This window comes from Zootermopsis nevadensis, unplaced genomic scaffold (genome assembly GCF_977971745.1).
Source record: "Zootermopsis nevadensis isolate Lab colony 2312 unplaced genomic scaffold, Znev_1.0 Znev_ptg000044l, whole genome shotgun sequence".
In the NCBI taxonomy this organism is placed as follows: domain Eukaryota; kingdom Metazoa; phylum Arthropoda; class Insecta; order Blattodea; family Termopsidae; genus Zootermopsis; species Zootermopsis nevadensis.
The window spans coordinates 2,119,310-2,136,639 of record NW_028259176.1 but is presented as its reverse complement, the minus strand read 5'-3'; the positions used below and the strand labels follow the sequence as shown (position 1 = coordinate 2,136,639).

At 42.1% G+C, this 17,330-nt stretch overlaps 1 protein-coding gene across 7 annotated transcripts in view; it reads left to right on the top strand.

Moving 5' to 3' along the window:
- The first annotated feature begins 1,206 nt into the window (after positions 1 to 1,206).
- The window catches only part of LOC147871696 (transformation/transcription domain-associated protein-like), a 428,129-nt gene continuing 412,005 nt past the window's right edge, over positions 1,207 to 17,330 (top strand). The window contains exons 1-9 of one of the 7 annotated variants that reach the window (XM_087360413.1): positions 1,207 to 1,663; positions 1,759 to 2,473; positions 3,787 to 3,938; positions 4,411 to 4,508; positions 6,265 to 6,486; positions 6,833 to 7,032; positions 9,833 to 9,922; positions 14,106 to 14,238; positions 17,137 to 17,297. In XM_087360413.1, coding sequence (XP_087216539.1) covers positions 3,896 to 3,938; positions 4,411 to 4,508; positions 6,265 to 6,486; positions 6,833 to 6,883 — 414 coding nt within the window. In that variant the 5' untranslated portion in view covers positions 1,207 to 1,663; positions 1,759 to 2,473; positions 3,787 to 3,895 and the 3' untranslated portion in view covers positions 6,884 to 7,032; positions 9,833 to 9,922; positions 14,106 to 14,238; positions 17,137 to 17,297. Of the gene's footprint in view, positions 1,664 to 1,758; positions 2,474 to 3,786; positions 3,939 to 4,410; positions 4,509 to 6,264; positions 7,868 to 9,460; positions 9,785 to 9,832; positions 9,923 to 12,738; positions 13,055 to 14,105; positions 14,239 to 17,136; positions 17,298 to 17,330 lie in introns of those variants that run through there. The other 6 variants (XM_087360410.1, XM_087360409.1, XM_087360411.1 and 3 more) reach the window with 6 other exon arrangements.

Genomic DNA, 17,330 nt, shown 5'->3' with positions numbered 1-17,330 from the left:
GGGGGGGGGGGGCTCTGCAGTTTCACTCGTTTAGGAAGTGCGGTGATGAAGATCTCTGGCATAGCTATACCGGACAGTCTTGATAATAGTGGGTGTCCGTTCTCTGACCCAGGAGGGCTTTAAAAGTGTGCTGACCACGCATTACTTAGTTTGCATTTTCTCTATGTAAATCTGTAAAGAGATGTCAAAGCGGGAGGTAACGGGAATACTTGGTGATCATCACCGAGAGGGAGTTTCCAAACAGTCGTTAACGGGAGATGCGCAATAGCAGTTGTCCTATGATCGAAAAGTGTGACTTGCCAGTGATGAGATTGCTTTTTGTAAGTCAGGTAAGTGCAATGAGTTTTCTGGATTGTGTGTGTTTTTCTGCAAGTGGTTTTCAGCGAATATTGCCGGCATTAATTTTGTTGGTAGTGTATTAAGTGTTGATTGCTGCATGTGCCAAAATGAAGTCTGACGAAGTGAAGTTGGTGTTGTTGAAGTACAGTCACCAGTGGGCTGGGTCGTTGGGTGTGTTATAGATGCTCGTGAAGTACAACCTGGTGGCAGAGGGGCTGTGTAGTGGCGACATATGCAATAATCGTTTATAGTGCTTCGTTCATTGAGCTGTAGTTTACGAAATCCCACCTGTTTTCATAAATGATGGAAGATATTTAGGTTATGGAAATGTTTATTAGTTGGTGTCTTATAGGTGATGTTGGTCGTACTTTTCAAATGACTCAGCTCGCGAGACGTTTTCGCCCTTCTGCAAAATTACTTGTGAGAAATTATCGCGTAGGGAGAATGTCGGTGCTGAATTTCCGTGATGTCTTGAGTGCCAACATGAAATGTGACGAGGATAAGTTCGTGTTGGAAAGGACGTGGACGATTTCACTGGGTGATTTATAGGTAGACGTGCAGGTATTCAAGAGTTGTGTCTGGTATCAATCTGAGCAGTATCATAACGGCGACCGACAGGTTATGTGACAAATGTGCCCTAGGATGTAGGCGATGTAGATGCAAATTGTGGGCTACTTGTTTCATAGTGCTTCGTGCTAAGTTGATTGAGCTGTAGTTTATTGGGTGTGGTTGGATTCATAAATTATTTTATGATTTTTGAGGTTATGGAAGTGATTGGTAGTTGGTTTCTTATAGGCGAAGTTGGTAGCTCGTTTCGCCTTACTTTTTTTCTTTACTTCCTGTCGTTTTTAAAGGATAAGATGTGTCACTAATGGTATTCACGGAATAAAGTTTGAGGTCTTCATAATTTTACAGTCTTTGGAGTGGTATTTCAGTCAGCATTTGGTTCGGCAGTGCCGTGTAGTGTTCGCGGACGGGCATGTACCTCAGGTGTATTGTCGGTAGATGACAGGACAGTTCGTCAGGGTGCGCACATATTGATCATTGAATATCCCTCGTGCTCCGCCGGTGGCGGGATGTGTTCGCTGTTTTTCAGACGTTGCCGTCCCTGCGTGCGAGAAAATGGCGCAGCTCCTCTGCTGTTATTGTTTACTTCGGACGGCGTGATGGTAGGATGCATGCCCAGTCGAGTGCAGCTTTACTCTCTTATATTTCCAATGCTTGCAAGTTTATTTTAACTGATGTTTGTCATCTTTCTCCTGTGTGAAGTACGTAAAGTGGGAAATATTTTGGTTGCACGAAAGGCCGGATTAGTTGCCAGTAGGTTATTAATGTGGTGTAGAGTGCCTTCGTAGTAAGAATTAATACTGGTCTCTCAATGCGGATGTTTATTTCTGTACATGGTTTTGTTTCAGGTAGGCGTGAATGCAAGCATATGGGATACTTCAGCCGTTATGCAGTTTCGAGTCCATCATTACTACGGAGGTAGCAAGACTTTGCTCCGGTAGCTGACATGACCACTGTGCATGATGGACACAATTCATCAGTCGATGCGGTTGGGATGACCCACAGACTCGTGGTGGCAGCCTCTGTTTTTGTGACTTGCATGTGGAAATTCAGTAGCTGTTGATTTAACTTTGTGCAAGAGCTTATCGCAGTGAAGAAGCTAGAAGTAAGCAGCTAGGGTTACAGGTTGTAATGTTGGTTATGTGGCCACCACACCACACCACACCACAGTTGCCCACTTTTGATTCCTAGTGACCAAATATGGGGTGTTCGTAGCATGCCTCACAATGCCACAAGGAAGACCTCAGGCCCTCGTGCGATTATATACCTTGCTTTCCGAGGAGGTGTACTGTTATAGATTTAGTGGGAGTGCCTAGTCTGTCTCAAAGAGGAGTTTGAGATCAGGGGATGTGCTGAGTAGCAACTTTCATGTGAACTGTAGCTGTAGTGTGTGTTTACTGGCATCAACGAAGACATGGAGGACCAATTTGTCTGAATATCAGTGTTTCAGAAGATCAGTTGTGTGCGTGATGGGGAAGCAGCTTATTTGGAGTTGGAGATGTGAAGAACGAGACAGAACGAAGCACCTGGAGTGTTTGTTACTTGGATAAGGAATTGCATTATTCAGGTATGTTAGAGAGTAGAGTTTCTTTGCATTCCATAGATCCTTCTTAGGACTAAACCATGGGATGCAGATCAAGTCATTTCATACAGTAAACATAAACTTCAGGACTTCATTCAATATACGTAAACCTCGGTACTTTTGACACAATTACAAGAACGTGTTTCACATATGAATGTACATAACCTTCAGATTTTGCAATTCAAGTATGAAAGCTAATTTCAGTGCAGGCTTGAATACATTTATATCACAATTTAGAGTTTTAATTATTAAATAACTTGACACGTGTAAAGTACACTCCTCTTTGACATTTAGCAGGGTTTACATCTTGTAATTCAATTATGTACATCTGTATTTCTTTTAAAATTATCCAACTTTTCCACCACAAATGATAGCAAGCAGAATATAAATTCACTTGCAAGTGGAAGTATATTAAATTTACGAAATTATTCTCTATAAGGTAAGCAGCTTTTGACACCTGCCATTGTTGTGATTATTTTCTTTTGCATGTAAAAAGCCTTATTAGTGTGTGTGATAAGGAATTGCATTATTCAGGTATGTTAGAGAGTAGAGTTTCTTTGCATTCCATAGATCCTTCTTAGGACTAAACCATGGGATGCAGATCAAGTCATTTCATACAATAAACATAAACTTCAGGACTTCATTCAATATATGTAAACCTCAGTACTTTTGACACAATGCAAGGACGTGTTTCATATGTGAATGTACATAACCTTCAGATTCTGCAATACAGGTATTAAAAAAAATTACAAATTAATATACATAAACCTCAGAATTTTAAATAGAAATGCAAAACCACTTTAAATATAGATTATAGAAATACATAAATCTTAAGAAATTTCAGCAGAGGTGAAATAATCTGCAGAATGGAAAGAGTGAGTGAAGAGGTGACCTCTCAATGCACGCTTGAACACCTTTAAATCATTTAGAGTTTTAATTGTTGGTGGAAGATTATTAAATAACTTGATACCTGTATAGTACGTTCCTTTTTGACGTTTATTAGGGTTAGCATAGATTATACAAAAATTATATGCTTGTAGTTAATTTTTATTTCAGTGTTGTTGAGATTTGTCAAACTTGTTTCCACTTGCAAAATAAAAGTCTAGGTGTCCATGAAACCCAAAGGTTCTGGAAATAAATATGACATGCGCCCTGATGTGGAGAAAAGGTGTTTAGAGTATTACAGTAAGTGCAGTACTTGAAAGTTACTTTAACTAAAACATTTGACTTCCCTTACCAGTGAATCTGGCCTGCGTTGTCACTCGTTATAACTTGAAACTGTTGCTTGTGTTTTCCAGGTCGTGGAGACAGCATCTAGTGCTCTGAAGTCAAGCACGACGGATCCGTTCTACCGTCGTCAGTGCTGGGAAGTAATTCGCTGTTTCTTGGTGGCATCCCTGAATTTTAATGATGATGAGAATACAGTGCAGCAGCTTTTCTCCTGTCCAAGGTATATAAGAGCAGTTGGAGGCAGAAGAATATTGTCAAACTAACCTCATTCTTGATATTAAAATAGTGTACAAAATAAAAGATGTTTTTCCAGCCTGATGGTACTAACATGACATAACAGATTGTTAATCACTGGCTTTTCAACGCAGAATTGTAAGCGAGTCCCAAGGCAGTCCATGAGGCACTGTTATAGACTTTTCTCTGAGCACCCAGAACTCATTATTTACTGGTACAGTGAGCCCGTTAGAGGCTGTATCACAATTAGTTTGTGTTTAGTATCCTGCCAGTACCAGGAGGCTTCTACAAGTAATGTATTTCTTTGTCATATCATAAACCCAGATTTCCCATTTGCTCTGTGCCCCGTACATCAGTTGCTGATTTAGGAAGCAGCTACTGCATTGGCCACTGTTGTGACCATTGAACATTAGGATGTGAGTGTAATTATCTGTACTCATTGTGATTCTCTGTTGCAGTTTTGATGATCCACATGTGGAGATCTCCGCAGTCCATGGGATTCCCTACAGATTGCAGGACAAGCAAGCCAGAGCCACTCACCAGACGTCAGTCACAGGCAAGTTCATCTATTTGAGTAAATTGTTTAATAAACTTCTTTTCTGAATTATAATGCCATTATTGAAAGAAGAAGACCTTTTTTTCCTGAAAAGTAGTAAATGGTTTTAATGAAATAAAGAACTTGTCTATTTCTTCTATTGAGACTAAAAAGAAACAATGAAGAACGTGATTTTTCTTTGCCAGTGTAAGGAACCACATTTTGAGGCTGACCTCCACATAGTTCTATACGAGGTGCGATCAGAAAGTTTCAGGCTGTGTCAATAGAGGGTGAACCGGATGTAGTACGAGCTTCTGCCTTTAGGGGGTGCGGCCTACATTCATAGTGAATCAGTGTGCCAGCCGGCATCATCGAATTAGCATTTGTTTCTTAGTTACGGGCGTTTTGGTAGTGCATTACACCGACCCTCCTGCGATTTTGGAATGGCGTGTGCATCAAATTTTGCCAAAGACTCGCCAGAACGGCTACGGAAACCTATGAAATGCTAAAGCAAGCATTTGGGGAGTCCACAATGGGTCGTGCACAAACTTTTGTGTGGCATTCACGTTTTAAAAATGGCCGAACCTCTGTCGATGATGACGAGCGTTCTGGACGACCATCTTCGAGCACAACGCCCGAAAATGTTACGAAGATTCGGCAGGCCATTCACGAAGATCGACGTCGTACCATCAACGACTTGTGCGACATTGTTAGGATAGGCTATGGGACCTGTCAGCTGATTCTAAAGGAAGAACTCCACATGCGACGCATCCTGTCTGAGGACCAGAAGCAGAATCGACTTCTCGTTTGTCAGGAGCTCAAAGATCTTGCAAGAACCGACCCCAACTTCCTTTCTAAGCTCCGTGTGACTTCTTCCTCTTCCCAAAGATGAAAATTCAGCTAAAGGGAAGGAGATTTGAGACGATAGAAGAGATTCAGGCAGAATCGCAGATGGTGCTTGACAGGCTGACAAAGAAAGATTTCCAGGGATGCTTCCAGGCTTGGCAGCGGCGCTGGGATCGTTGTGTTCACTCCCAGGGGAACTACTTCGAGGGTGATGGATGAATTTAATACCTGAGATAAGTGTACGGGTTTTTATAGGCGCAGTCTAGAAACTTTCTGATCGCACATCGTAATTGAGAATGCATGGAGTTTACCTCCATGCTCCCACTGCCTCATGGCATTGCGCTTAGTCACAAGGATAACTTCAGCTGATATAGCGAACCATTAAATGTTTAAAAATCGTAATCGGTGTTGGTTTTCTGTAAGTCCAAGTGGTGTTAGAACCCAAAGACGACTGTGAGAACCTGAAATCTCTCTTTAAACCATATTTAGTATGTGAACTTGTTGAAAGCGTCTGACGTACTTATTTCTGCTTCATATCTGGAAAAACCAGTAAGGCCTGTTGTGTAAGTTGGTAGGAGTGTTTGTTGCTGCAGCCATGAAAGAGTTATGACGGTGTTCCTTGTTTGTCACTACACAATGGTGGCGATATCACAGGAAGCTGGTGAGTTCAGTTTTATAAATTTAGATTGTTCAACATTGAAACAATTTATATTACTGACGGTGAAGTTTCCACCTTTGCTTCCAGAAGGCATTATAAAGTGGCATTACTAATGGTGATATGGAAAATAAATCTAATTGATACGGCTACCTCTTGCCCCTTGTCGGTTGAATTCACCTTAGTAGTAGAAGTGCTACAGATGTTGGCTGTGTGGTAGAGGCTTGCCATTTCTTAATCTTTCATTTACGTCGTTTCTCCATGACATCAAAACAGGCGAACCTGAAGGGCATGGACCGACTGGTGTTTATAGACTCCCTTGCTGTCATAATGGGGCACGAGGAGAGGGAGCCGTGTAAGCCGGGACACCTGGCACTTGTTCCTATCTTGGAGACAGCGATCAACATCCTCGGCTCCAGACAGACGGCAAGCGAACTGTTCGTTAAATATCCACTGAATCAGTGGCAACGGAAGTTGCGTGGGTCTGACGTGATGTGTGTGAGTTGTAGAGTTTGTAGTTGCAGTATTATGACGTGTGGAATAATGGCCCACTTGGCGAATGTTTTAAATTTGCTGGGGGGGACGAAAGAAAGGTTGCAATATGAATCTGTAAGCGAGGGAGTTCAGATTTTGTCAGGTCGCTGGTCGTGACCCATATTTAAAGTTAACTTGTGAATGGGTTTGTAATGAACATGACAAAATTTGTCTTCTGAAAATGGAAGGTGCTTGTTCATTGGCTAAGGTGGGAGTGTTAACTGCTTGGTGAAGTAAAACTGTGTGTTCTTTGAAGAGTGTGATGTCTTGATTTCTTGAATGTGAATGTATTTTCTCTTTGTGGGAGTAGCAGATTACGAGAAACAGAATGATCCTTCAGATTCTACTGAGCACCACGTGACCTGCGTACTGCTAGCCAGAGAAGCGTTGAAGTACGTGCGGCAACAGTTGGCAGACCGACTTGATGTCAGAAGATTAAACCTGCTGGGACAAAGAAGGAACCTCGAATCCGCAAGAGACTGATATCGGTCTGAACCAGGCATTCGTTGTGTGAGTACATGAGCATTAGAATGTATTTGATGTGGTTGTCGTGTGAGAGAGATGAGTCTGTCCAATTTTATTAGGTACTTTAGATGTTGTGAACTTAAATGTGAGAGTTGATATGTTGAAAGACGTAAATGTGTTGAGGGATTGGCATTATTGCAGTATCTGTGGTACGCTGGAGGCATTCATGATTCTCTAGTGAATATATTGTTCATAGGACACCAAAATTGGAGGTTAGGTGTAGCTTGTAGACGAGGGTGGTGACTATTTGTGATAAGGTTTTGTTACATGTGAGATGTGCACAGTGAGCGGAGCTGCCGGGATATTTTCTGTTCTTGTGCTTAAGTTTAGAGTTTGCTGTGTTGAGGAAGGGGATCGGTTACAAAACTTGTAAGTTTGTGGTGTGGTGTTCGTTATGAATTTGGATTTGCTTGCAAAAATGGAGATGACTGTCAGAGGTTCCATTTATTCGAGACTTAACCATAAGTTGAGAGTTGTCAGGTGTCAGTCTCATGGACATGTGATGAGGCTCAGTATTACTTCTGGTATATTTCATGGTTGGGGGTGGGGATGGGATTTGCATTAGGATCGAGGAGTGGTGTGGTTGGTTGGAACCAAGTATAGAAAGGCAGTGCCACTTATGTGGGTCACAATGTACCAATGCTGGTGTTGTCAGGATTGTTATATTATGTGTGTAAAATGGTTGTGAAGAGTTCTTGGCTTAGGAAAGACTAATTTGTTAGTCTTGTCAGTCAGATTGTTTATAGGAAGAATGTAGAGTTATTGACCATTTAGTTTGGTTAAAGATTGTTGACCTGGAAATGAAATGATATATGATGTCTGTTTGGTGTTCGTTGACCACCTTGGCTGCTCCCTCATAAATATATTTTTACAAAACCCCTCCTTCCTCTCATCTTGGGCTCCCATATCGCACCCACGAAACCCTCAGTTATTTTTTTTAGAGGGCAGAAATCAGGAAGGAAATGCATACAATACGAAACCCGTGTCTCCCCTCCTTTCATTTCTAAAACGTATTACTACTGTAAGAATCTGTGCTGAAATGGAAGGGAGAGGACTTTAAGTGGTACAGCTCTTTTGCAGGATGTTTGTTAAAATATTAGATGTTCGAGCCGTCTGTGAGTGAAGATTCCTTTGCGTATGATTCTTGGAGGCAGAACGTAGCTTTGTTTGTTGCACGTTTTATTGATCTTGTTATTGGGTAGTCAATCAACATACGATGACGATGTTGAAGGGGTCCCGGGATCTTAATAAACATTGTGACCACAATCAGAAATTCTCATGTAGACATGCTGGCAATTCAGTAATCAGCGTGCACTAAAACTCATCTCGTAAAACTGTTTATTGACGTAATGTCAGATGCAAAATATTGTTTTGTAGAATTGCTTTCTTTATTTTGTTGTGTTTCTACTTGTTAAAGTTGTTACATTGAGAGTGCTGCTGCTGGTGTCATGGAGAGATGTTTCCTCAAAGTAAGAAATTTTTGGTGGCTCTCCTTTACTTAGTGGGGAATCCCCACGTCCACAGTACAGAGTGTCTAAGTATTTGCGACCGGGTTGGTGGCCCCAGCACCCTGCCAGTTTCTTTAGCACTTACAGTCATCCTTCCATCATGTTATGTGAATTGGGTGTGGAGCGACAGAGAGAAGGCAGGCAGTTGTCTGCTGGTTCTGTAATTGCTGGAAATGTGACCATACGAGTAACCAAGACTTCGAATAAAAATCTTCCCCAAGATGTGGGCGTAGGTGTGCGGATTGTTTTAAAAAGGGTAGCAGAAAAATTGAATGTAGTTTAGCATAATGAATGGCGCGTTGCTTTGGTTAACAAGGAAATGATCATTTTTTTTACCGTAGCCAAAACAAATTATTTACGAACACACAGTCACGAAGGTCGTATTGAACGGCTTTTCGCGTTTGCTTTATTTCATCATTTTGTCGTCTGATTTGACTTTGTTTGTCCCCACCATTTTCCTACGTAATACGACCATAATTCGTTGCGTTGGATACGTTACTGGGCGGGGGAAAAGGGTCCCTTTGTAATTTATAAAAGTGACATTTGACAACTTCCTGAAGCGTAGCCTAGAACGTTTGTACATTGGCCGACAGAATTCGTGTATTTCTACATTGTTTTGAGGTCTTGTTCGTCCTCGTAATCTTTAAAAAACAACTCAGCTCAATTTGAATACTAAGAAAAGTGTTAAAACTAGCTACTACGTGTTTGTCCAGGAAGGCACTGATGTTTTGTAGTTGGTAATATTACCAGTTTGTTACGATTCTAGTGAGGCAGTCAGAAAGGGAAAGAATGAGCACGGAAGTTGCATATGGCAGATTAGATGTTTGGAAGAAGATGGCAATAATGATGATGACAGTAATTGCAGTAAACTTGTCCTCGCGATGTGTGTGTTACTTTTTCTTCAGAATCGTCACCTTTACTCGGAACACCTGATGTGATCTGGATATGCCATTCTGGTCGCTGTGGTGTGACAGCAGATAGGTTGCGGTGTTTAAATATCAGTGTTGTAATGCAGTTTGGAATAAGCAGGGTTCCTAATGACGTAGGATGTGGAAAGAGGCAACTCCATTCTGAATGAACCTGGTTTCATGCGGAATGTCACGGACATTGCACTTTGGAATTTCCTGGAAACTCGGCTATGCTGTCAGAGGAATTTTGCACTTATCTTCATCCAAGATCGTTTCCTTCCACACAAGAGACTGAGCTACTGTCGCAGTTTAAAATATAAGGTGACATTTTCATTGATCTGTCTTTTACATGAACATTTGTCATTTCAGAGTTGGTGACCGTGAAATAATGACTTTTTGTACAGACTGGATGCAGCGGCTTGTCACCGTTTAGATTCAGCTGTAACGAGTATTGCCCAGGTAAATGTTAGGTGGAGGGAATATGTTGTTTGTGGCAATTCTTACTAATATAGAATATCACAAGTTCTTATCTTATAAAAGAATTATTAAGAAATCTGTGAAACTGCCCTCAACTCTCTCCATTATATTTTAGATTAGATCGACCATTGACGGTGGACGTCGTGGTCTCCTACAATTGAACAAAGTTTGAGATAAGGGATTCCTAATTATAAATATTGTTGTTCATCACATTTAATGTTTTCGTCTGCATTTGTGAACTCGTGTAAGAGAATTAAACTTTTTTAACACAATTTCAAGTAACATTAGATTGACTTCTGTTTGTTCATGGCAACATTTATAATAAAAGAATATTCCAGTAGGCAATTAATATTTTAAAGGAATGAAAGGTGTTTCGTATCCCAGAATCTTAATAAAAATTAATGGATCTTAAGAAGTGGGGTTTATATTCTGAACAATAATTCTAACGCTTTTCATCTCTTGATACATCGACATTATTAAAGCGTTTTAGGGAACTGAAAGAAATTGTATTCCGGATTTAGAAGAATAAATATTGAAGAATCTCCCTACATCAGCAGATTAAATCCGGGGAGTGCTTGCTATTATTGAGTGCAAAGTATTTATGGGTGCAAAACGTGGTCTTTCACATTGAGGGAGGAACATAGACTGAGGAGCTCTGAGAACAGAGTGTCGAGGAAGATGTCTGGACCCAAAATGAAGGTGGGACGGATAACAGAGAAAATGCATGACGAGCTCCTCAGCCGATGTTTTTAGGGCGAGTTGAAAGTTTACAAGGCCTGAAGGGAACACCTCGGCGTAGGTGGGAAGATAACATTAAGACGAATCTTACGGAGATGGGTCTCAATGGAGTGAACTGGATGCAACTGACTCAGGCTAGACCCCGGTGGCGGGCTTTTGTGAACACGATGATGTACCCGACAGACATTAAGGTGGCTCATAAATCCTTTGAAAGTGTGACAAAGTTCAAATACTTGGGAACAACAAAAACGATTCAAAATGATGCTCACGACGAAGTTAGGAGGAGACTAAATTCCGGAAATGCTTGCAACTTCTCAGTCCAAAATATTTTGTCTTCCCGTCTGATTTCTAAGAACCTGAAGATTAAAGTATACAAAACAATAATTTTGCCTGTTGTTTTGTATGGGTGCGAAACATGGTCTCTCACTCAGAGGGAGGAACACAGATTGCAGGTGTTTGAGAATCGGGTGTTGAGGAGGATATTTGGGCCTAGGAGAGAAGACGATGGGGCGTGGAGAAAACTGCATAATGATGTTCTCCTCTCCCAGTATTGTCAGGGTGATTAAGTCGAGAAGAATGAGATGGGTGGAACATGTAGCGCGCATGGATGGGACAAGAGGTGTGCACCGGGTATTGGTTGGGAAGCCTGAGGGGAAGAGACCGCTGGGGAGACCTAGACGTAGATGGGAGGATAATCTCAGGCAGGAGGAAGCCTGAGGGGAAGAGACCTCTGGGGAGACCTAGACGTAGATGGGAGGATAATGTCAGGCGGGATCTGTGGGAGATAGGATTTGAAGGAGACTGGATTTTGTTGGCCCAGGACAGAGCTTTGGTTAGTTCGGTGATGAACCTTCGGGTTCGGTAAGCCATCTAGTTAGTTAGTCAATCGGTCAACGACATGGCCAGCTTCCTTATTAATTATGATTGTCCCAGTTGTCGCTGCTCGCAACAGTTACCTTCGTTGCAACTAAAGGTACGACATTTTATTTTACATCCATTGTCCTAGCACTGTGCGAGATTATGTCAAGAACTTCTTTACAGTTCGTGTACTGATTAAGTTACAAGTTCACGCTGCAACCTGTAGCAACTAGATATCCCACCCGATATGTAGGACTGTTTGTAGTGGCAGCGTGCTGCAATGGAGTGCGATACTGGCCGGGTTAATACGACCCACACAATCGTATGTCCCAGTGACGCATTAAACCACGGAAGACATTGTAAAGAACCTTGACTTAATCACATTAACGTATAGATGCTTCTGGAGTGTATGCCCATAAGAATAGCAGTAACTTGGGTGTGCTGTTTTAATGGATTTATCTGAAATGACATATGGGAATACCTCCCCCTACAAGCGTTGATGGGTACCTCATTCAGGCGTAAGCTCCCAGTCTATTTGCGCAAACGCAATTATGACAGAAACAATATCTGCTGTGGAAACCTCAAATCTTACAATATAGTTCTGGTTTGAGGGGGTAAGTAGAGGATTACATGACCTACGAAGCTAAGATGCTAGCCAAACCTCGACTGCTAACACTTAATTGTTCATCATGGAAGATAAATTACGATCCAAAAACTCAACTGCCAAAGTTTTAACTCCCCTGACCCCCATCCCGGAGTGGGGTTTGGCCAACACTTTTGAAAAAGTCACGCTTTGCCACTGTGGGAATTCCTTTTCGAAATTTTTTGCTCAGAATATAACTTTTGGGCCAAGCTGGTGCGGCATTACTTTTCTCTCTTTAACTCCCTCTGCATTTATGATCTCCTCCCTCCCCCCCCCCCATTTGGACACATCACATCAACTGGATGCTGTATGGACGTAGAATACCACACGGCAAACACGTACGTACTGTGGGAAAGTCCGTCATAAATAAATATGAATCTGCCTTCAATGTGTGGATAATGGCAACCCATATCAACCTTCAGACATACATGAATGTACAAAAGAAATGTATCTAATCTCGATCTTATGTGTACATGATGCCTTTTATGTTGATTTTATCATTTTGTTTTCTATATTACTCCATATTTATTAATGTTTTCTTTAAATCATTGCTTTACAGACTAATATTGAACATCAGATGAACCACGCCATATAAAAAACAATACCTTCGTTCTAATATATAAGAGTAATCTGATAAGAACATCTTTCATAAACTGCATAACATTGTAAAGGATTGTAATTCGAGTTTTAAATTTACCAATCTAATTTATACCTGAAGACGGTTAAATATAACCGAAACATGTCGTAAGAGACGTTCCAATTTGTAAATCGATCATTCGATGCGGAACGTGAAATGATATTTTAAATATTTTATATTTTATCATCTTATTAAAAATTGTGATTTGACGGCAAATATTAAAACATTTATCAGTGTTGTTTTGCATGTCTTACGTTTGCACAAACTTGGTGACTATGAACTGTCTGCTGGATATATGATTGATTTCTTAGTTACCTAACCAGCAGACATTCGCAAGTACGTTATTCTGAAGTTTTGTCATTTCCTTTTGATTTATTGTCTGGTAACTTTCAAGGATCTGTATTAGGACCTTTGTTGTTTAATGTGCAATGTCATTAAATTGTAAGGCCATAAAGTCTCCTCAATATAGTTCTTTACTTCGAAAGGACGCAGAAAGCTTAAAGAATTTGAAAAATGTAAACTTCAAAAAATTTTGAAATAATTCAAAATTTTTGGGTTTTGTGTTGTTTTTTTTGACAATTTCCAGCAATTTTAGTTTTTTTTAAAAAAATTATGAAAATGTGGAAATTTTTCCCATTCTATACCTACCAGAAACGTTGAATGACACCCAGTCCATGCGAGACTCCGTCTGTGCAGCACCCAATCTCTGCTTCTCACGGTCTCGGCCGGGCTGGCCATGGGGCCTTTCCCGCGAAAGAGTTCCCGGCGACCGGCCGACCATTGTATCTGTCCCCTCTTCGAGGCCTGCCTCGCTCGCGGCACTGCGTTCTGAGCCACCCGTAAATCAGCAATCGCCGGTCGTCGGGGTCCGCAGGCCGGCAGTCGGCTCCTCGGCTGCCGCCAGAGGCACGGGCAGCCTCCCCTTGACAGCTCACTAACACTTATTTGCAAAAATATATATAAATACGTACATAAAAACGTATGTATGCATATATATATTATTTTTTATTCTTACCAAGTCGGTATCGCCGAGGGGTTTGTGGTGCCAAGCATTACAGAAAACTACGACGCACCGCCGGACATTGACTCGGAACTCGACCGACCAAGTAGCATGCACCGCACTCGCGCGCGCACACAGAAGCCACGGCAACGTACTTTATGTGATTTCTTATTATATTATGTTTTTACTCTTTTTTGATTCTACCAAAATTTCTTATTCTCTCAAAAATATATATGCATATTTATATACACATGCGTATTTATATATTCTTAATTTTATTCTTATGTAGTCGGTATCGCCGAGGGACTTGTGCTGTCAGGCAACGCGGAAAGTAGCACGCACCGAAGAAGTTAGCCAGTCAGATATTACGCACCGTGTGACTTTGACTCAGGCAGCCAACTACCGCACACAAACGAGACACGGTAAGCTGCTTGTACGTGATGTTTATTTATATTTTAATTTGGAGTTCCCCCCTTCTCTTATTGTTTCATTCTTCGCACTGCGTCGTACATGGACGGTCGAGCTCTGCGGCTATGTCCCACGGTGCGTGGTAGTTAAGACAGTCGAGCAAAGTCCGTCATAAATAAATATGAATGTACAAAAGAAATGTATCTAATCTCGATCTTATGTGTACATGGGATATACGGATATCCGCACGTAGGAACGTTGAAACTTCGATATCAGCAGACGTGCGTGATTACACCAAACGCACTGATGATAATGTTTGGCATGTATTGCCCTACGTCAGTGGTCCCCAACCTTTTTTTTGCCCAAGGGCACATTTGAGAGTTTATGAGATTGTGGCGGGCACCAACCAATTAACAAAGCCAAATTTTGTTTTCTCTGGACAAATAAGATACGGACACCAAATAATACACAAAAGAACACGACGTTTATTGATACAAGAAACCACGCAATAAAAAATACGTACTTTTATAAGTACAATTATTATTACCCAAGTGGGAAGTTAGTGTGATGTTTGGCGCTGCATTTCAGCGGCCAGTTTTACAAATTTGGAAGAGTAGGATGATGTTGCTGCTCGCAATCGTCAAGATGGGCATTAGTACGTAGAGAACTGTGCTTTGATTTTATAATGTTCATGGTTGAACGGCATTTATTATTCAGTATAACCTCTTTCCGTATCAACGCGGGCACCGCGTTGGGGACCACTGTTGTACATTATTTCGCCCTCACATCTTCGTCAGTTATCAGAGTGATTATTCTCTTGTAACATTGATGTCACTGTTAGGTCAAGGTCATGACAAAGTCAAGACAAGATCGCCCCAAAAGTTTGCCAGATAGAGGTCTTTAAAATTCTCAAGGTCATACGTATTTATGCCAAACGGCAAATACCTGATTGACCATACTCATGTCAAAATGAGGTCACGTATAGGTCAAGGAAGCCACGACAAATTCGGCCCAATAGTTTCGTAGATACTGGTCTTAAAAAATCTCAAGGTTATATCTTCTCACCAATATTTCTGCTAGCCAGCCACCCTAGGGCCACACCCTTTACCCCAGGGCCACTACCCCAGTCGCACCCCTTCCCAGGGCTATCCCCTTCTTTGGGCCAACCCTCATGATCACCCCTACCCAAGATCGCCCCCCCCGGGACCATCCCCTCAGGATCCCTGCAGCATCACCATATCCCAGGAACCACAGGATCCCCTAGGACCCCAGGATTCCCTGGACACTGCCCTCTAGGATCACGGCAGGATCCCCGAAGACAATCACCTCTAGGATCCCCTATAACCCCCTCCAGGATTCCTCGGATTTACCAGGACTCCCCATGACCATCCTAGTATTCCCCACAGATTTCCTAGGATCCCCACCAAGGATTCCCTACCCAGATCTAGCAGAATCTGCCACCAAACATTTCCAACAGAATTTCCCACGATCGCAACCCATGATTCCCAGGATATTCCCCTGGATTCACCACATAATATTACCCACGATCCTGCAGGATTCCCCACCAAAAATCCCCATATTATCCCACATAGGATCCACAACCAGAATTCAAAACGGGCGCCCTAACCCCCGCGCCCTAACCCCCGCGCCCTAACCCCCGCGCCCTAACCCCCGCGCCCTAACCCCACGAAGGGAGGTGGAGGCCCAGGCCGTTTCTTGAGCGAGCAGAGGCGCGGACCCGGCTCCGGACAATGGCCCGGGCGCCGGGTTCCAACGAACCACCCGAGTCGGACGAGTCCAACTCGTTGGCTTTGCGCTCGCACGCTACGCAAAACAGGACCTCGTGGGCGAGGCGAGTCGTTCAACTCTTTCGACTAACCGACCTGGCAACAGATCTTGTCTAGGGGATATAGCAGGAACATAGTAAGATTAGGTATAATGAGAGGACCACTCAAAATTCGAAAATAGTACCAGCAACGAAAGCGCGGTAATTGATATGGAATAATACCGACAGGGGGGCTCAACCCCAGCCGCTAAGTGGTCATAGGAACTTAAAACAAACCTCTTAAAGCAAAATAACCTCTTGCGCCCTCTGTGCGGGACGGCGCTTGTGGTGGGTCCCGATGTTCCCGCACAGAGGACGGTGCCATTTATTTTATGTTTTTGAGCCTTGTTTTATTCTGTACGACCATTTACAGGATCCTCGGTCCCTCGATTTGGTTTCATTCGATTAAATCATTGAGTTTTCGCTGCTCGTAGTATTTTCGCTTTTAGTGTTTTATTACTGGACGTATAATTTTATCTGCCCCTTAGTCATCTCTGCCGACACGCGTTGGATGAGTTTTTCATCTTTGCCTTTCCCAGCATGCTCCGCGAAACTTGTTTCCTCGAACAAGTTGAGTTCTTTCCGTTTGTCTGTCTCCTGCTTCGGTACAGCGCGTATGTACGCAGTCTTTAGGTAAGTTGGGGCTTCAGTCGGCCATTTTGATATTACGTCTCAGCTTGTGTTTGGTTTAATTCTCGATTTATTCGACAGCCAAAGAGTTGTTGAAGGTTTCGTGGTGGTAGTACGAAGCTCTAAAGAATGCAGGCGATTTCGTGATAGTGAAAATACTAACCGATTTTCTCTAGAAATTACAAACGTCTTTGAGTTAGATTTTATTAACCCTTGCACCATTGAAAATTTAATCCTGAAATCTGAAGCGAAAATAATAATAATAAATTCTTATTGTGTGGATTTCCACCTCTTTTTCCATTCACTGTACGTGTAATGTAAGCACAAAGCGATGAAAATTGTAATATTGATTATAATTGACTCCTGGATTTGACCTTATCATAATGAATACAGATTTAACCTGGTCGGATAGATAACGACCCTGACTTATCGGCATTTCTGTCTGGCGGCTTTACAGGTGAATTACGTCGCTTTTCCATGGAGAAAGTGGAGTGATATAAGATCGTCTATATATTTTTCTCAAGGACTGTGACACGCACATGCGAGAGTACATGTGTCCTGTTGTGGGTCCTCGGGTGCTACGTCCTGTACAACGCGAGCCTACTTAAGTCATTCAAGGTGAGTTGCATGAAATATTCCGTCCTCTGAAGT